General features: G+C 36.9%; 1 protein-coding gene across 6 annotated transcripts in view; it reads right to left on the bottom strand.

The window, feature by feature from the left end:
• Positions 1–21,329, bottom strand: part of NMNAT3 (nicotinamide nucleotide adenylyltransferase 3) — a 30,338-nt gene that overhangs the window by 2,370 nt on the left and 6,639 nt on the right. For 2 of the 6 annotated variants that reach the window (XM_074877727.1, XM_074877728.1), the window contains 4 exons: positions 18,308–18,425; positions 16,530–16,666; positions 7,027–7,210; positions 2,765–2,874 (listed from right to left, as the gene is read on the bottom strand). In XM_074877727.1, coding sequence (XP_074733828.1) covers positions 2,765–2,874; positions 7,027–7,210; positions 16,530–16,638 — 403 coding nt within the window. In that variant the 5' untranslated portion in view covers positions 16,639–16,666; positions 18,308–18,425. Of the gene's footprint in view, positions 1–2,764; positions 2,875–7,026; positions 7,211–11,653; positions 11,698–11,933; positions 12,198–16,529; positions 16,667–18,307; positions 18,426–21,329 lie in introns of those variants that run through there. The other 4 variants (XM_074877730.1, XM_074877729.1, XM_074877731.1 and 1 more) reach the window with 4 other exon arrangements.

The following is a 21,329-nucleotide window of genomic DNA, read 5'->3' as shown; positions in this document are numbered from 1 at the left end:
GAGTATGAAACTCTGAATGAATGTCCCAGATACTTCTGACAGCTGATGCACAATGAGACACCTTAGGATTCCCACAACCCTGAAAGCTCTATCATGATAAAGCTGATCTTTGCTGCTTCATCCCTTTCAAGCTGTCCTCTGCCTATCTCTTTCCTCATGCCAGTTCTAATCTTCTTGTCTTTTTACCCAGAGATTCTACTCTTCCTTTCCAGTTCCTTGTCCCCTGCTTTCCAGGGCCTTACGTGGCTTTTATGTCACAGCTTGCTTTTTACTTAACAGCAACCTCCACAATAAAACAGTACTCTGTCCCAAGCTGTACTGGAGCTAATATTACACCAGACCTTTTATAGTGTTGATGGTTTTTCTCTGAATGTACATGCATTGCAGTTCTAGGTTACTGGAAGCTAAATTAACAGATTGTAGGCTTTACAAAAAGGCTGTCAATTTTACAAATACATCTCTGCATATCCCCACATTTGTGCCAATGAGAAAAATGTCTTTGGCCTTTCAAGGGCACTTTACTAAATGATGATCTGCAGCTTCCACTATAGAGAACGATATAAAACCCAAATGGCTGCTGCAGTGCTTCATTTTTTGATAAGTACAATAGCCTTTATTTCAGGCCATGGTGTTTCTGGTTCAGGGAAATTTTTGCTTGTTTTTGATTGGCTTAACTCAGTCAATGATGGTAGACAGAAATGAATTGCAATTCTTTGAAGTGTCATTCATGGGAAAAGGAGAGGGTAAGCTAAAGGAGAAATAACTATTAACACAAAGGAAGCAGCTGGATTTAAGGTCTAATTAAGGGAGACTGCTGTTGGATTATGCCAGGGAAAAGCATTCAAGAAGTGACAACAAAGTTGTTCATGTAAGGCAACTGAGAGACTTGAAGTGCAGGGAATTCAATTAAAAATGAAATGAAGACAATCAACCATCTCTTGTAAGCAGGAGAAGAAATACTGCACGTGAAGCTATACTGGGTGAATCAAAGAGGGACGGCAAATCCCTGGACACTGAAAAACAGAGAAAAAGAACTCTGTAATCTTGTCATTTTCATCTTCGTCCTGAATGACTAGCACCAATAAGCTATTCTAAGTTTATTAAAACTGCAATCATTTGTCTATACCTGTCCTCAGTGAACCTTTTTATTTGCAGTATATATATTAAAGTGACCTGACTGTGGAACAAAACATATGGAACAAAATCACGAGGTTCAGCAGCATGCAAAGAAGCCTTAGTGGGCATACATTTAGTAGAAAAATAGTATATTATGGAATTTTGCCACTGCTAAATTCAGCCATCAAGCTGATCTTTGTGAAAGATTCCATTAGGTGACAGCCTTTCTATAAACTTCACAGAAGACCCCAATTTAACAGATTTCATTGTTGGGAGGTTTGGGGTTTGGGTTTTTTTTTGGGTTTTTTTTTTTTTTTTCAGGGTTGGGTGGGTAACAGTTGCCTGCCGTTAGAAAGTTTGCACTGGAGGTCTTGGTAGCTCTTGGTCATTCCCCACGCCATTCTGTTAGTGACCAAAGTGGGGAGAAACCACTCCACTCCTTCTTGGTGAGTGACATGTTTAATATAGCCAAATCCGTATCACTGCCCAGTCAGTCAAAGTACTGAAGGCAGAAAAAGTAAGTAACAAGAGGATACTAGCCTTTCTCTCTTCAAAGAAACTGATTGCTCTTTGTGGATAGCTGCCAGGTTGTATTAAAAAAAAATAATCCAGCCACTATGTACTAGACAGAGAAACCTGTTTCTTGCTGTCCTTCTCACCCAGTTTTTGCTATGCCTTCTGTTTTTGACTTTAGAGGAAACCCATGATAACTGATTAATTCTAGACTTTATTGGGAAAGACAGACTAGTTTAAACATTTGTTTTCTTGATAATTTTTACACAAAATGCTATAAAGCTTGAAATAACTATAGAGAATAATAGTAAAATATTTTTTTGTAATGGAAAATTAAAATAATCTTTACTACTTTTACACTAATTTTCCTCAGTGTAGCAATGTCGAGTATCTGATTTATCACTTGCCAACAACCATTAAACCCATCAGACACAAGATTCCACTACAGTCCAAATGCCTTGAGACTTATTTTCTTCTACCATCTATAAAGATCTGACAACTCATCTTTTGCACACTTTTGTACAACCACAAACAACTTAAACTTCACGTCCAAGAAGTGCTGCAATACTACATGAAAAATGTATCAAAAGTCTAGCAGTATTCTAGCAAGTCACAGGGCTAGGGAATATGATAAAATAGGAAACCTAAAACTGACAGTGTTTCCAGAACCTGATGTACTTCTAATGTCAATAGAAACTTTTATGTCCAGAAATGCAGTAAACAACAATGCATCAGCATTGCTGGTGTGGTATCCACATACTTTGGCCATTGTCTAACACTAGAATTACAATTTTAAGTAATCCCTGTACTTTTTGATATTTTTTATTCATATATTCTATACTTTGCAAATCCAGCAGGGCCAAAACATACATCTCTGACACAGCTAAAGAGATGCTTATAAAACCAAGAATTAATACAACCCCAAAATAAGTCTCTTATCTATGTGGGAGTTACTACAAAATAACTGCACCAGCAGTCATGCTGGCATTTGGCATGGCTTGTTTTTAGCAGGCAGCTCCAACCCTCAAAACTTACCAGCTACTATGTTTGACTTTTTCATCAATTAGTCTAGTCTGGTAAAACTGTATTGTCTTTAATGCTAAAGAAAAAATTGTCTTTATAGTTATGAACCAACCTGAGTGCTGGTAAGAAAGGGAATCCTCTGTAGATCTTTCTATGGGCTGTTTGTTTTTCATGAATTCCTTCCTGGACTGGAGCAATCTGAGTGATTCATTGTAATGGTGCCTGCATTTAAAATAAAGGCTTCTGTGTGAGGTAATCCTCTCAGAGATGCACAAAGCGATTACCTGGCACTTTCAGATTCAAGAACACAGTCTGCTTTTATGCACTTTGGATTTAAACATAATTTGTTAAGAATTTAGCATATGCATTCTACCATGAGATTAGTATCAATGTGGTTAACATTTTGCAGAATTCACAAGAAACCTGTGTAATGGCATTCTGGTTTTCAATTCCTTTTTAAAATTCTACCATTATGGCAATTCTGGTAGCAACATTACGTTTGAAACATTGTGGAGGTTTTTGCTTGAAAAAGGATTAAGTCACACTTCAATCACTACATTTAATTTCTTGATTAAATACAACCCCTCATGATGATGTTTCTATAATATGTGCTCAGAAGTTTTCAGGAGGAGACATTCTTGTTCTCTCACATCCTCTTCTCCACGAAGACATGTTCCCTGAGTTTTCACCTTGTGGTTTTTCCCTTTCATTTTAATTAAAAGAATCACAATCCTGAGAAACTCAAAATATACAATTGTCATAAGATTTTTGACATCCACTATGCTTCTAATTTTACTGAGTTCAGATCCATGAAGGCAGGCAAGGATCCTTTTGTCAGTTTTTCCAGGTTTTTATTAATTTATTCTTTCGCTGCTCCTGATCACTGCTGCCCCACTGCAATAGTGTACTATTACCTCATGGTAGTGGCCCCTTCTTTAATCAAGAGTGCAAGTGCCAATCTCAGATCCAAACACCTAAACTCCTTTCCTTCCAAATCAGCATGGCCTTGCCTGTTTAGAATAGTCCGTGACTTGCACTACCCTGAGCCATGCTTAGGCATTGCTCATCTGGGCATGAGCCGTAATTGTTTCAGGACACAAGCTCATGGTTAAACAGGATAGGTAGACACAGACTCAAGCCAGTGTCTCATCTCTGTCTAGTGCATATATAGCCAAAGTGACCATCAGGTCTTATATAACTGTATCAAAGCAAAGATTATGAGTTGTACAGTCCAAATTCAGTATGCGTATAAAGCCATAGATAATAACCCTTTGAACGACTGCCCTAAGGAATGAATTCATAGTTTAGCGATTTAAATGTACACTCTTCAAATCATGCAAATACTTTTAGCCACAGGAATAAGTTGCACAAGTGTCAAGATCATACACCTAGACAGGCTGCATAACTATCTCCAGCAATTTTTGATGCTCAGCCATTGGCTAAAGAAACTACATAGACAAGAGGTGAGGGACATATGGTAGTAGAGAGTAGGTAGCAGTAGCTTGGCCTTCTATTTTTAATCCTGCCTTGTTGTAAACAGGCTGACGCTATGTATAGTCAAGTACACTAACTTCGTATCATGGACTGACATTCTTGGGCCACGATTCAAAAATAAGAACTCTTGGCAAAGAGCTCACTGCAGGACTAATGTTACAAGTACTGCAAAATCTTAACTGCCAAAAGGTCTGTTCAGCAGGCGTTTCAAGTGCTGGGGCAGGGAGGGTTACGTTATTTTAAAGATACACCAAAAGGGACAAAACAATCTGTCAGTTTATCAAGCATTTTCTGAACTCTGTATGAAGTTTTGAGTAACTATTTAATTAAATCACAAGCACAATTCAACAAAAGTTGGGTAAGATAGATCTTTGACAATTCTACATTAATTCATATTATCTCTGCACCACAATCAAATCTAATTACCAGAGGAATGAATGTAGTTCTTTGGTTACTGACAATACTGTTTTCTTGTCTAGAAAGAATATTCAGGAACAGAAGCTAAGTGGGAAATAGCTCTATCATGTTCTCTACTCCTCTCTAAAAAAAGCCTTGAGATAGTCTCCCAAAATTTCCATACTCAATGTAACAGGCAACTAACAGCACCACCACAAGTGGGATATGAGCTTTGCTGCTTAAAATTCTTTTATGTCATAACTATTTGGAAGCCTCTGCAAAATCCACAGATTTTGATGAAATGTGACAATTTCACTGCACTCAGGTAAAACAAGTACTGTAGGAAAAGGCCATTCAGTGTCTCAGGACACAATGTTCTCCTGCAGTTAAGTGTATAATTCAAAATACTGATAAGAAGAGACATTTAGGTACAATAATATCTTCTGCCTTTGCCTCGCAATAGAAAAATCTCTTTCTATTGGTACTAAAGTTTTCTACCTGAAGGAGCTTATGGTGAAGGCAGCAATTGGTCCTTAGTTCTCTGACCAGGGAAGAATCTACAGATTAACCTTCAACACCTGTGAAGAAGCACAACTTCACAATAAACTATTGCCTATTTATACTTGGTCAGGATGTAGCCACCTCTTTTTTTAATACTCACATGTGACAGTTAAAATACAAGATAAAGCCTAAGTATCTGCACATGCTATTTCATCAGGATGCTGCTTCCCCATTCAGGGGACAGGTTTCAGCACTAGATTATGGCACTGGTTCAGCTCATTTGAGAAAAAAATGCTTTAAGCTCATTTCTCTCCTTAACAGATATCCATTTTAATGTTTTGTGAATTTACTTATAAAACTAGGGGTTCACTTTCTAGAGTGGCAGGAAGTTGGGCAGTTCATACCAGATTGATACTGCTTTCTCTGAGCAGAAATTTATACATACAGGTTTTATTTATTGTACCTCTTATACTAAAGGACTCTGAAGTGGATTTACAATTTACAAACCCAGTCTTGCAAGTGGTACTCACTTCAGCTGGAACTGTGCAAGATCAAAGCCTTTCTAAGTAGGATCACCTGATCTGTAAGATTTGTGGCTGCTTCTCTGGAGAAAAACAGTTTTACAAAACTGAAGTTTAAGTGAAAAATCCCATGCCCAACCAATACTGCAGGACAGACCTTTCTGTGATTTCTCACACTGGAATATACAAGTGTGATTAGAGAAAAGAGAAGAGATGTTTTCTGCAGACAGGGTAGTGTTGCCTAGTCTTCCTGCCACTCTGATCCTATTCTGCTGGCTGGAGAGAAGGGGCAAAAGAAGCAACTGGATGTCTATGTTCAGTCAGCAAAGCAAATAAAGCAGAACTAAAAGGCTCTACTAGTTGGGGTTTTTTTGAAAGTACACAGGGTATTCTTATGTATGTTTTTGTAAAGTAACAGGTCTGTTTTTTAACTGCTTTCAAATAGAGCCATAAGAGCTTTCTGGGCAGTTGCTGGAAGGCACATTTTAGAGCCTTAAGCTATACACACAACTGTTTCCAATTAGAAAGTAACCTAGAAAATGTGGATAGAAATGAAGAATCATTGATAGTTCCTACAGCACACTTGCCTTCTTGAAAGACATTCATGAAGTTTTTCACTTTTAACAGTACCTGTTGACTTCTGTAGCATCTATGTTTCCAAAAAGTTAGCACATGAAGTTTGTGTTTTCATACCTTGCCCCATAATGCATTTATTACCAAGACCAACCATATGGGGGAAAGACACATTTCACGGTCCTTACATCAAGTTAACAGGTTTTGGACAAATTGTTTTGTTTTTCTTTCCAGCACAAAACCACAGCAAAGTCAGTGATTTTAAAGAAAACATCAGCAGTTATGGGCTTGGGTTTAACTTGCCATTAGAGTTAATAAGAAAACTTTTCAAGGATGCATGAATAGGTAAACCTGCAGGCATAATAATGCCAAGATAGCTAATCTGGAATAGGGGTGCTCCTGAAGAATAGGTTTGTTTATAAACTCTCTTACTTTCTGATTAAGATCTCTATATTACCTGCTTAGAGACTTAAAAACAAGAGAAATAACATGAGCTAAGAACTTTGCTGTGGAACTTTTCAGTGACTATAATTTTGCAAGACCCTTTCTTGGCAGAGGCTTTCCACATGCATCTAACTACTTAAATGGCACAAGCGCAATACTGTGGTGTACTGCATAGGTGTGGGGAAAGCCTACCTGCTTTGTACTAGGAAAGGAAAGACTCCAGAGGAGGAGTACCATACTGACTGAGCAGCCTTTCTGAAGGAAAGTGATGTGAATTTTCATTGCTCACAGATCTAATACTTTATCTCATAGCAGATGATGCTATAAACAAACATGTCCTTGTAAAACACCCAAGCAAAGCAGAATGAGTTCTGTGCACTGATCTGGTAGCCTGAGAGATTTTTGGCAATCAGTAACTTCATTAAGAAAGGGAAAAAGTGATTACCTTAATACTTTTACTGTCTCTGTCCATGTCTCCTGCTCACTCTCCCATGGATCAGCTCGAATCCAGTCAGACGTCTCCAGTGCTAGTTTAGCCATTGCTATCCGGTGCCTTGCTGAAACCAAGCCTTTCTTTCTATAGTCATCATTAACAGGAGACATTATGCCTTCAATCACCCGATACCTTCCTTTTGAAAAAAGAAAAGAAGAAAAATAAGTAATCTTCACAGAATCTTGAAAATTTTAGACAGGACCTTGGGAGTTCATCTCATTCAACCTCTTCAAAGCGTGGTTAACTTAAAAGTTATAAGCAGCTATGAACAACCTGATCTAGGTATTATTTTTAATACAGAAACAGCAATTTAAAAAGTTAAAAAGCAGCCTTCTTGTTCCTCTGTGAACTACTCACAATTATTATCAATATGTTTACCCTATTAGATGTTTCAAAAAGGATAGCTGGATGAACATACAATTTTCAAACAAGTAGAAATGTTTATGATTTATGATGCAAACTATCAAAAATGCTAGATATAATTAAAGTTTTATATTCCAATAAGTACAGCTTTTATATAGCCAGAGCAATGGATGACTTAACTGACCACTGCTTTGCTCTTAATCATCTGATGCTTGTTATTTATCAAAATCATTGTGTCTTTTCATTGTGTTAAAGCAAGAATTACAGCATATTACTGCAGCTGTGATTAATGCAATTCAGACAAATCAGAAGATTCAAGAACAAAGATGGGGCTAATGGAGTCTAAAATGAGACTTACAGCACTATGCTCCAAACATCAGCTTAGCAGCCATTAAAGACCCTTTCTATCTGGCTGATCATGTTAATTAAATTTGAAAATATGCCCATATTTTTCTACTCCTGTAACATAATGTAATCATTAAAACAACAAGCCCTTTTTGTTAGACTTTGCAGTTCTGGCCTCAAATCAGGAAGCAAAAATGTAGCTCTCATTTTAATGAATCAGCAGGGAAATAAAGCACTGATATGAGCTGCATCCCTCAAGAAACAGAGAGGAGAGAAAGGGTATTTCAAATAAACAGAAATGAAACAAAATTATTTGTAATGCAACACATGCATTTTAAATAACTATGATAAATATGATCCTGAAGAAGGAAAAAAAAAATATCTTCCTTTTTCCTAATTCAATTATTTCAACAAAGAAACTTAAAGAAGGTAGCAAGTTCCCTCTGCTGCTTTGTAACAAAAATGATACCCTGGATTCATAATTTCTGATACTGGCACATGACAATTTAATATTGTAAAATGACAATTTACTAATTACACATTTATTTTGATGTAATAAGGTAAAAGTTTCAAAAGAACTTAAGTTGGACTTAAAAAACAGCATCAGAACTCAGTGAGATTTACAGGCCTGTCTCCTGTTAAAATGTCAGTCCAAACTATGCTGTTTCAAAAAATTCTCATTATAGGCAAAATGGTCAACAGAGCAAGATAAAATTTTGCAGAAACATGCAAAGATATGCATAAAATTAAGTCCATCTCTTGACCTGAAACTGGAAATATTTTCACTTGACTTATGAACAACAATTGTTCTCTGATACTTTGATAATATACAATGCTATAACAAATTCTCATTTAAAGGGAAATTACAGTTTGAATTCATTAATATGTTGCCCTTATTAGAAGGTTTTTCTTACACAGTAATTTTCTTTTCAACATTTCAGTTCCTTTCTTTTCAGTTTCTACAGATACAAATTGTTCCCTTATATTACAAATGAATACATTAAATATAAAACTTAAAACTGTGTGAGAACATGCTAGCCAAGAATGACTGCAACTCTGCCATATCCTTGTGAGCTATAAAGATTGCAGTCTCTAGTCTGGCCTAGAACTGCACAAATTGGATGAGATAAGAATTTCTGATGCCACATCAACTTGTTCCAAAGCATAAATGAAACCAAATGGAAGAGAAAAATCAAGGTTGCTAATACCTAAGGCACCAAAAGTCAAATACAATAACTGTTTGAGATGATTCACAACAACTGAGTAACCCTGAACTATGCACATGAGAACCTTCCACCTAAAAATACAAGCTTTACCGCTCAAAATATAGGAGAAAATTTTATTACTGGCTCTAACTCGTGTCTTCTTCAGTAATTTCACCTATACAAATTCACTTCATTAATTTCACCTATTCAAATATGTCCCTCAATTTTGTCAGGCATGCAAAGAAGAAATAATTAAATTCTGCCATGTTTTTGTTTTTTTTTTTTTTTTTTTTAATTTCCACTACAATTCTCTTCTCTGTCCCATAAATTATTACAGGTAGTTTCAAACCTTCCTTGATCCAGAATTATCTTCAAATTCTATTTCTTTGGAATGTTATTTGTTTTCATCATCAGTATGTTATTGTTGCTTGTCCTAAGTATGTGTAAAAATTCTCCAGGCCCTTACATGGCTTTGTTTTTCAAAACATACCTATCAAAAGCAGCAGAAAATTTCCTCTTGCTATGAACTTTTCCTAAGCAGTTCTTAGAGAATATAACTGGTTAAAAAACTAAATATAACAAGAGTGATGAAACAAAAAATGTCCCTCAAGTAGTATTATTAATGCAAACATGTATTTAGTGTTCTGTTATAAAGGTCACTGTAAATTGTCACAAACACTAACACAAATTGTAATGCTGAATTAGTTTATTAATACTAAATCAAATTTATCACATGCCAATTTAATAAAAAATTATATGTGTGCTTTGGCAGGCCTTTTAAAGATATAATTTAGTCTAGTATTAAGTCTGATTTACTATTAGAAACTACACAAACCTAAGGGAATAACCACTACAGAAAACCAAATAAAAGAAATACTTCTATACATTTAACTCTTGCCCACTACTCTTCTTCCTCTCAGTGTCATAGGAAAATCCACAACAGACTGGGAAGCTCTGCAGCTTTATGGTGTTATCCTACCGAGCGAGCAGGAATGACCCCATCGCTGTTCTTCCTTGGGTCATCTCCAGAGCAGGCTGCAGTAGGGCTTTCCGCCTGAGTGCTGCTTTACTTCACTGCTTTTCCAAGATGCTATTAAATAGGTATTATGGAACAGTAGTGTTTCAGGATAAACAGAGTTTCTAGAAACTTTACTCCCTGTTGAACACTGCCGACAAAACAAAAGCCTCTTCTGTGCTTCTGTGACAATTGAGATTTAGGCACATCCGTTTATCGAGTCTGATTCCTTATACCAAAATAACTACCCTAAGTAGTATCTTCTAGATAAAAGTTTAGATTTACGGCACGTCACTTCAAACACACAGTACCAATGTACGTTAGTCATAAGCAATGACCATGTCAAAAGATGAATGTTTCATGCTAAGTTTACTATGTGGAAGATTTTTATGGTTTCATATGACTGAAACCAGCGGATGAGCCAACACACTTACTTTCATGCAGTTTGGTACCTTCCTGTTAAAACTCCAAAGCTTTAAAAGTTTCACTGCTGTAGGCTTACATAAAAATATTACGGATGAATGCCAATCTCATCTCTAGGTTACAATGAAACTCCTTATCATTCAGTATTCAGCTCTCAACTTATACTTTATAATAGAAAAAAAACAGAGTTAGACTCACTGGTGACATCAATTAAATGTGACACCAACCCAAACATGCAAATTTTCCCTTCCTGAGGATATGGACATTAGTTTAAAGACCATATAGCTGTCATCGACAGGGAGAAAAAACCCACCAAAACCCAACACCCGCTCCCAAAAACACACCCAAACAACCCCAAAACCACCAAACCAAAAAACCCCAAACATGAAAAAACCACCAAAATTCCTCCAAAGCCCAAACACCAAAAAAACCCCTACAAACCCAAAAACCACACCCACCAATGCAAACACCCCCCAAAACCCCCCACAAAACACTGAAAACCAAACACCAGAAAAAACCTCTCTGCAAACTGCACACACCTTAATAAAAATTACAGTTTTTAACTCATTGCCTAAGGTTTCTGTCCTATGTGTCTAAAGGCTGTAAGCATGAGCCAAAGAAAATTCCTTGGCCTTCATGGTTTTTTTCTGGATACTGCCCCAGTTTCCATTTTAGCACTGGACAAGAGACTAACTTCTGTATATTAGTGCATTAACGTGAACAATTGCAGGGCACAGGATTACAAAGTTTTGGTTTGTTCATTAAGCCTGTTGTAAGGGCATAAAGTTAAGCACATATCTAAGATTTAACAAAATGAGGCTGATGAACAGTTTAAATTTTACTGCATAGTATGTATGCAACATCAAATACATAAATAACAAAAATCACTTTGATTGCTGAGGAGTCAGTCCTCCTTCATGAGGAAAGTGGCAGCTATTTCAAAATGCAAAATGATGTAAAACTTCCTATCAGAAGTGAATGATGTTGGAAAATAGTTACAATACAATCTCATGTTCTAACCATCTATGATGCAACAAGAGCTTACATTAACGTAAGTTTTCATTTCTTCACTGAAATAACCACTGGTACACTTGCTTTTACGAATATGGTTAGTGAACTGGATTATTTAATTTCTTTTATCAGCCTTCTGTGTGTGACTACACATACATTAAAATCACATGATAAAATTCTGTATTGAAGTAACAGTAATGGTTTCCCTTGAACTCACGAGAAATCAGCAGTTCTCCTCTCAGAACTCTCAGCCTACTGATGCTAGGAAAACAAATACAAGGATTTTTCATTTTTCCATTTAAACCAAAATGTTAATTTTATTTATAGGTTATAATTAACTGGGGTGGAGTGAGGGGTATCTAACATCTTTGTTCAGATGACATGTAGGGAAGAAAATGAAAACAAAACCACCACATATGACTAGATACAAGTAATCCCCAAATTTGAGTTGTTCAAAACAATTTACAAACTAAATATCAAAAAGATCCTATGCTTACCTTCCCATGACATGTATGTAGAGATTCCTAAGCATGAAAAAGGAACAGAAAATAGGCAAGACTTTTTTAACTTCATGTTCAGTCACCTTCTCTGAGGGGAATTCAACAGAAGGAAAATCAAAGGGGTAAACAGTTCAGCAATCATTGCACTGAAAGTCAACATAAACATAAAATACATCAAAGCAGTAAGGGACAATCTTTTAGGATAGCTCCCATAGGATGGATGACTTTACCTTCACTGCTTCAGAGTGCTTGAAAGATGTATTCACTAAATTAGATGAGGTGTGCAAAAATTGTAGTGACAGATGTCATATGAGTACCTAGACAAACATAAATCATATCCACCTGGTTGAGTGAACTACAGGGCCTGAAGGTGCAGATTTACCTCTGTAGTCAGACAGCCACGCAAATACACTGCAACTTCAGGAACTCTCCTCCAGCAGCTGAGTAACTGAGCGTACACAACGATCAGTCCTCAAATAAATGCTGAACGATCTCCACACATCACATCTATAATAAACATTTTGTATCAAGACCTCCAAATACAGCTTCACTTCTATAGAGTTCATTTGATTTGGACAAAAAGAAGGAAAGGCAGTTTTTTGACAGCTATGAAAATGAGTATTTCCTCCAGAAAGGAAGGCTAAAACTGCTATCTTGAGAGCAAAAATGTGAATAATAAGGGATTGTAGCTCTACTCACAGGACACCCGACTCTGAAATGCTCTCATCCAAGCTGACTTTTGCCATGTAACATGACTGCAATGCAATGGTTCTCTTCAGAGATGCTACAAACCAGATGGCTAGGATTCCAAAGTCAAATATATGGGCATAACCCGAATACCACTGCAAGCAGGGGACGCCCACCCCTTATTCCGCTGGGTTTCAGAGTAAGACAACAAAACTTGTGAAACAGAAAGACGCCTACACTTCTTCCATTTCGAAAAGCATTCCTTAAATTCAGAAAAAAGCTAGGACTTGAACTGTATGCACTGGTAACAGTATTCAGAAAACTGAATTTTATGTAACAAAAGCATTTTCTTTAGGGATGTGGTATATCTTGAGATATCTTAAGACTTATGGTTTTGCTGCTTAAATTTGCACCTCCGCAAAGTGCACTCTATAGCTTTAATTCTTTCTGAATGCTAAGCCACACATGCATCCCTCTCCTCTTCATGTGTCTTTCAAGGGTAGAGCCTAATAGAAATAACCAAGTACTGCTCTATTTCAGCAAGCACTGCTGCAAATCTTGTAAAAAAAAAAAAAAATTGTTTCATTTTCAATTTTTAAGTTCAGTTAATTTTAACTAATGTCTCTCAATATTTATTGTATATGTATATTTATTGTATATTGTATAGGTAGTGAGTAACTACTGATGATCTGATCCTATTCCAATCATGTATCTGTATTGCTAGACACACTACCAAAACAGTAGGATCAAACCAGGGTTATTTTGTGTTGGTTTCAAATGCTGCTTATCAGAACTGTTGGAGGAAAACAACTCAAAGTCTTTGCATTTATGCTGACTTGCTGCTGTTACAATCTGTTCCCATCCCTTTTTTGAAAATACCAGTCCATATTAATCAGATGCAGCCCTTGAACAACATAAACTTCTAAATTCCCAAGGCTGGTTAGTGGCTAAGTACTCCTTGAACTTCTCAGCTCTGCTGCCCAGTGCTGCATCTGACACAACACACTGATTGTGTCACATTTTCCCAAGTCTTCGTAAGATAGTAACTCATTGTCCTTCACCTCTCCCTTGCACCTGTCTTGTCACAGATAGAAACATCTTGCATTTCATACTTCCCTCCTTTGCCCTCTATCCCTTTTGGTCTTATCTGGAGACTTGGTGATGTAAGCATCCTCCACTGGCAATACCTGGGAAACAAAGTTTCAAACATCTTACATAGGTTGATTCTATTTCTTTGGATCTTACAGTCAAATGAGAAATGCAGTCAAAGAGAAATAAAAGCATCTGGCAGCAGATATCAACAGACTGGAAAGGCATTTACCACAGTCAGTGCAAGTTTCAAGAAACATTTTTAAAACAAGATTCTAGCTACGCGTGAAGACCTGTAAACAGTCAAATTCACATGAGTAGACACAAAATTCAGATAAAGAGAATCATTAGAGTTTTTCAGTCACATGTAGCTACGTCTGTTGTATTTAAAAAGCAGCACAACAAGATTTGTCAACCGATATTAACAGAAAAAGGATGAACTGACATGTGGCAATGAAACTGCTGATATAGCTTGAAGTATTAGAAACTCAATAAAATTCCCTACTTAAAATAGGGATGTATGAAAAATAAGATTAGACAGCATCTGAAACTGAAGTGATGTGCAAAAAGCTGGCAGACAAAATTACTGGAGATGTCAGTCAGGATGCACATCAGGGATAGTCATGTCATTCATAGCAGTAAAACCTGACTGTGAAGTCAACTCCGGCCAAGCTATTGTACAACTCCTCATTTCTGCCCGATTTCTGATTGAGCAGAAATACTGAAGTAGCACCAGAAGTCATTCATTCTTACAGGTAGGAAACATCACCCCTCATGATAGTTATTTTTTCACTCATGCTAGTTACATTTTCAGGCATTCAGTGTGTACGTTAGCTCCGAAGTGCACTGTTCTCACTGAGAAGGGAATCAATTTGAATATGGCAGACCACTACCTCACTTCAAACAAGGTTTAGTCATGTATAACCATTGTCGTCTAGCCCCACCATCAGCTCCCAGTCTGCAACTAGTGCTTCTTCTTAGCTAATAAGCTCTCATTTTTCCTCTCCTTCCCTGGCTAACTGCAGAAGCAGAAACAGGATCTGGGTGGGAATGGTTCTGCCATAAAACAGGCATCCAAAATCGATCATTTTTATAGCATGTTGCCAACCCCTTCTGTCTGAACCATAGCATGAAAGACCATATACCAGATTTGTATGTATCCATACATATAAAACACACATCTACATTTATAGTTACTTCAAATAAAGCTATCTCTACTTGGGATTGGTAAAGCTTCCACAGGCTCACTGAGGATTCTTGGTTTCCACACATCCTGGGTTAAGCATTCAGAAAGCACAATGATGACAGTGTAGGCAACCCAGACACAAATGAAGTCCCCTTCTTTAATGCATGAAGTAGTTTGACTAGAAAGACTCCACACATTAAACTAAGAAGTCAAAACTCAAGTCACATCCCATCCAGAACTAAACACTAATGTTAGAGAGGTGCAATGTAATGCACAACTTTCATTTCAACCTTTCAAAATGTCATTTTTAATATGATTTTCACTAGACTTGTTTAGGTAAACTGCTCTGAGTAAGGGTTGGAGTCTTATCACACAGACCCTAGAGCAGACCAGACAATGAATTGTGATTCAGAAAGAAGCATAATTCATTTCCCAGTTCAATCCTTCTTTCAAGGTAAAGAATTAAGTTACTGGACAATAACATGACTTAAACAGAAGTACCAATTGGTCTCACATTGCTTTTCTACTTCATGCACACCCACGCAGTAAAAACAGTTATAAAATTACAGTGAGAAAAGCCAATTCAAATCCCTTTTTAACCCTTTATTTCTCATTCTGCAGGAACAACAAAATCATTTTACAGTTACAACAGAGATCCATAGAGGCAGTCCTCAGAGCCAGTTGTGTAATTCTTCCTCATTAAAGTCAAAGTATTCTCACAGTATATGTATGGCAAGCATGTAGTTGCTGCGTTTACTGCACAGTGGTATCAGTGGGTCACTAGATTCTCTCTCCTCCCCACAATCTGACAACTAAACTCCTTTTACTATTATTTTCTGTTCAGGTTCCTCCCTCCCTCCCTCCCTCCCTCCCTCAGAACTTCTCTGCCAGGTTCCAGTAAACTATCATTTCCTTCCAATCTCTTCCAGAAACATATGTGTATATTTTAGCTGCCAGATGGAAAAAAAATAAAAGTCTCAGCAATTAAGTAGCTGATCAAGCTTAGAGTTCAATGCTTCTCAGTAGCTTTTCTGATCCTTCTTTAAGTTCCTGATGTTACCCACCTTTCTCCTTTGTTGCCGAAACCTTCTAGCCTGCTGACATCTTGCTTTTCTGATCTCCTTTATGAGGAAATTATTCTGCTAGGGGAGATAACTTGTACCTCTTAGTGAAGATGGATAATGAATAATTAATGTTTCATCTTTTCTCCAGGTTCAGCCAGCTGTCAAAACTGCTAACTGTAACACTTCTTCATATTAAAACACAATGTATCACAAAAGCATCAAATCTGAACATAAATATTTCTTCTCAGTTTCAAAATTGTTAAGTGTACTCTTTCACAAGGCTCAGCCTGTTCCATGAATATGATCCTAAAACCGTTGATAAAACTTTCAGTTTATTTGCATGAATGGTCATTATGATACTTGTTTATGTACCAAGTCAAAAGAAAAGGTAATACTAGAACTTTCTATACTGAGTATGTCATGAAAGCTTCATCCTGAATGATCAATAAACAATACTAAAACCAAGCCAGCTGTAAAGTGACAGCTTATCTATAGTGAGTGTTAAAAATCTTTCCTCCTTTTCACAGTAAAACATGTGTGTGCGTGGTCCTAACACACCTTACTGACCTGTTTGATGCAGGTGATCTCTAGCCACCTCAAATAAACGCATATGCATGTTTGTGATGGGGTTAAAGGAGCCACAGGCTAGAAGAATGAGAGGTATCCTGCTCTTCATTCTGACACCAGAACATTAAAACTCCACCCTAAAAAAAAAAATTAAAAAATAATTAAAAGACAAACTTGGCGAAGAGCAGTCTGCCCATTGTTCCTCAATCTAAAGGAGCACTGTTTTCAGACCCTTGCATTCCTGGAACGCTAATAAAGTATCAGAAGATCAGTCCTCTGTATCATCACAGCACACAGGAAGTACTAGCTCAGAAACACGTGTTTTTGCTATTAATTCGGAGACCATCAACAAGTTCTGTTTCCTCACATACAGAGATGGCTAGAAAGTATTTCTAGAAATTCATATTGTGACCTGGCCTCCAGCTCTCTCCATCAAGTGTAACAGTCTTCCTGCAGAAGACACTTGCATCCCAAATTTCAGAAGTCAGTCTTGGGTTAACAGACTGAATCTGGTATGGATTCTGTGTTCTGTTTAGCCAAATCCTGTTCTCCATCTGCACTGTACCAAAGCACTGTAGCTCAGAGCCTACCTCTCACTGTTCCCAGTCCTTATATTCCCTTATTTTTTTCCCCTTTTCTAACTTAGAAAAATATAACGATAATGGTTGAAGCAATGTCAAGTTGGTGTTTTATAGCTGCCAGCTCTGTCAGTTCCTTACAGAGGATTTATAACTCCGAAGACTGTCCCATTTAACAGCATTCAGTGCACCTGGCAACAAGTTTTAATATCTTCACTTGTGACGTTGGTAGTTTGCAAACTTTTTACAGAGAAAATTCTTTGAAGCATACATGCTATCTGTACCTTGAGCATCTAGTACTGAATATACATATAAAGATTCTTTTGTAATATTTTCATTTTACTTTTCTCATTTCTCGTATCTCCCATCATACTAAGGGAGATATACTGGGGGAGAAAAGACTCACTGGCTGTAGAGCCATTGAAAGTTAGCAATGATTTTATGATCTACAGTTGAAGCAGCTGTAGGAAGCACATTTCACAGCACTCTCTCCTCTGATTTACTATCCCTGTGTAGACACTAACAAACTCGTATGTAAAAACTATGCAAACTTTACAGGTTCTTTATTCAGAAAAATCAAACTCAAAGTGTTCTTTTGTTCAATATCAGCCGTTCTGTAAATGTATCTTCATTGTATAAGGAAAGGTCTTTTTGCCTTGAAACAGGTAGCAAAACATCAGTAGCTATGATTAGCTGGAAAATAAATCATTACTAGAACATCAAAGTGTTCTCCTATAGTCCCAACTTCTTGCTAGATAAATTCTGTTGCCATAGATTAGTCAGTGCTGAACTCTAAATGATAAATCAATTAATTCCAGACTAAGAATTTTCTAGAAGTAGGAACTTTTTGCAATCATAACTGCAATGATGTTGTTCAGCATCCAGCCCTGCAAACAGGCTTATACAATCTTATATGACAACCTAAAACAAATGACACAGTCATATAACTTTACCCAATTGCCAAGCAGTGTCAGTCAGCACTTCACGTAAACAAATGCGTGTTCAGGGGGAAAAGCACAGACCCATTCTCCCCTATTACACATAGCAATAGCAGCTCTAGCTCTGATACGTTGTCTTCTGTTCTGATGATGTGTAGTTTACATTTCCTTTGCTGTTCTTTTCTTCGCCATCTTGAAAGTTATAAAGTGATTTTTTTTTTTTAAAGAAGCTTTTAATTCTATAGACTTCTCTATTTCTCACCTGAAGGAGATGTGTTGGATGGTTTGATTGCAGCTCTTACTCATTTATACCTCTGAGACTAGTGAAAGACTTCAACCTGTAATTCTTAATGACAACCAGACAGTACTGCTCATGGAAACTGAAAAACCAAATCAAACCAACGACAAAAAAGACAAAAAGAAAAAAAATTTCAAACCAAGAATGTACTAATAGTAAACATGTAGTAAAGAGGCGTTTGAAAAGGTGTTTTTATACATATGTACACCCCCCATACCCCCCATATATATAAAATGTCTATACATGTAAATAAAAATTAAAACAGCAGTGTTTTTATTCCTACTATCCCTGATGTAGTGTATCCTAAACTTATTCAATTCAGTTGCCATCTTGGCTGGTATTAACTAAGGGTTTAAAATCATTAGAACACCCCCCAAAATAACAGGAAAAAAAAAAAAAGAGACATAACTGATTTTTCAGCTAAGCTCTCTTGAGAAATCAGAGGCGAAAAGTTTAAATACAAAGCTTTAAGCAGAAGAGAAAGCCTCTTCACCTGTTCGTCTTATGTGATGCAGTGGCAGCCACACTTCCTTAAAGTGCTACAGCATACCAGTGTTCCTACAGTTACAGGCTGCTGTGAACATTCAGTTCAGTCATATGCATTCTACCTACATGCATGAAGCAGACTGTCCTTAACTAGTTTCACCAACTGAATATAAGCTACAAACAAGTAGGTGACCATGCTGTTATCATGCATTTACTGAGTGCGCACCTTGTGCCAGAGGAATAAATTTCTATTTCATGTGTTCCATAAAAATAAGCCATTAAGCCAGTCCTGAATACTTCAATAAGCTCTCTTGCCAGATGGCCTACAGACCAAGAAAGCAGTAGTTTCTTCACCATTTTAAATATGGTAATACCAATTTGCACCTATTAGTTGCTCTATGTTTGCAAAAAAGTCACCCAAGTGTAACATCAGTAATGTACTTTGTTAAATAAATAATCAGGGATTAATTTGTTCCCTAGCAATTGTCCCTACAATTCCATTACTGGCGCCCCGTAAAACATAGAAGTGTTTCCTCCTATTCCTGCTCTCAAGTCTAGCTAAAATACGAAGTACTTTGGAAGAAGTTGTGCATGGATAATTCAACTGTTAATCCAGTCTTGTTGCAAGGCTGCAAAAAGAAATTCCAATTAAAGCAAACATGTATCTTGATCTCTAACAGGAAAGGAGAATTAAAAATGCAGGATGCATGTAGCTTGGCACAGGAAGAAAGGACAGAGTGTCACATCTAAAAGAGGGCTGCAACCAAGAAAGCAAACTTTCTCCTGGGATTTCCTTGGTACCCAACTTTTAGGAGTGCTGCAATGTAATGATGTTATCAATCAGCAGAAATGGCAATTATTCAGTACTTCTAGAATTCAGGTCCTTATCTCTGTGCTTCCACTTCCATAACTGTGAAATCAGAACTAATGTTCAACTATTTCAGAGGCTGGACCTGGCTTCACACATACCTTAACTGAAGTGACCAGACCTGTAAATACCACCTTCTTTACGTCTTCTTCCTAATTCTCCCTATAACATCTGTGACAAACTACTGCTTTTATGTATAAGCTACATACATGCAAGTGCTCCATAATCATTAAATGATCATCTCAAGAAGCCTCTGAGGGTGACTAATTCTATAAAGGAATCACTTTTGTACTTACAATCACTCTTGCATCAAAATACTCTACCTACCCAGGAACTGAAAGGAAGAGAAAAATCTAGATGTAAACAGGCAGTATTTGTTTTGAAGAAATTCCAATACTGGTATCACCCCTATTTTAATAAACATACTATATGCATTGCAAAGAACAATGCATTGTTCTGCACGTGGAATTTTAGGACTTCTTCTGTCCTGCCCAACAGCATTGTGTACCTTCCCAGGGTATTTAGACATTAAGCACAGGCTCCAGAAAAGGAATGCAACCAAAACTTGCAAGAACAGGCACTTTGTTTCATATAATTTTCTAAGCATTCTCTTATTGAGTTTATAAAGTGGTATTGTTAACAAATCAAATTTGTTATATGAAAAAAACCCAACCTTATTCTTTTACAGTCTCTCTCTCTTGTTGGTACTAATCAGTAATTTTTAGATGTCGGTGTTAAAAGAGACAACCTCCCACAATTCTTCATTTACTGCAACTGCCAAATTCTTATTCAAGAAGCAGAAGTAGTAAATTGTATGGTAACATTTTATATTGATCAGGTATTCACTAGGCAAACCACTTTCAAATCCTCAGTTTCTTGAGAGAAGGGGCAGAAAATCATTGAAAAGTTCCATTTGTACTGAGGCTCTCCCACCCCGCCATAACTCCTGTACCTCTGAACTATCTTCATGTGATTGAAGTAATTTGCTGCTGCCTTGCTTAAAAATGGCAAGATTTTAGCAGAGTTTGCTCTGCTATTCAAGTGTTTGCTGCATCAGTACCATGTCTATGTGTGCACCTCAAAGGATGAAATCAAATTCCAAGCACCTGAAATCCCACTGGAGAAAAAAACACAACTGTATTTCAGAATTCTAAAGAAAATATTCAGTGAAAAAAGTGTGTTAAAGCAAGAGACACAGATACCAGACTGAGCTATGAAAGCATTTTTTGATTGAGATGATTAATATTTTTAATAATTGCCTATGATATTTCTACAGCAAGATTGCACCTTCTACTTTCAACTATTTTAAAAGCATTTGACAGAAACCTTGGGAATAAGTCAGTTAACATCACTATCATTGAGCAGTATTAGCAAGATTTGTATGTTTATTTTAAGAGTATAATAATGGACTTAATTTTTTAAATGTAATTCTGGTTTTAAAAGGAAACAACCGCGTTTGATTTTTGCACAAAGTCAGTAAGCTCTGTAAATACATCTCCTATTAGTTCAGCTTTCCTCCTGACATGAGAGACACTGCCTTTTATTGTACTTCTAATCTTAAAAGATAACACATCTTTTGTCATCTTTTCTGTCTTCAAAATTCATAAATAACGGAAGCAAGAGAAATCACAG

Source organism: Strix uralensis, chromosome 9 (genome assembly GCF_047716275.1).
Source record: "Strix uralensis isolate ZFMK-TIS-50842 chromosome 9, bStrUra1, whole genome shotgun sequence".
Lineage (NCBI taxonomy): Eukaryota > Metazoa > Chordata > Aves > Strigiformes > Strigidae > Strix > Strix uralensis.
The sequence above is the reverse complement of the archived record's forward strand: the minus strand, read 5'-3'. Positions and strand labels throughout refer to the sequence as shown.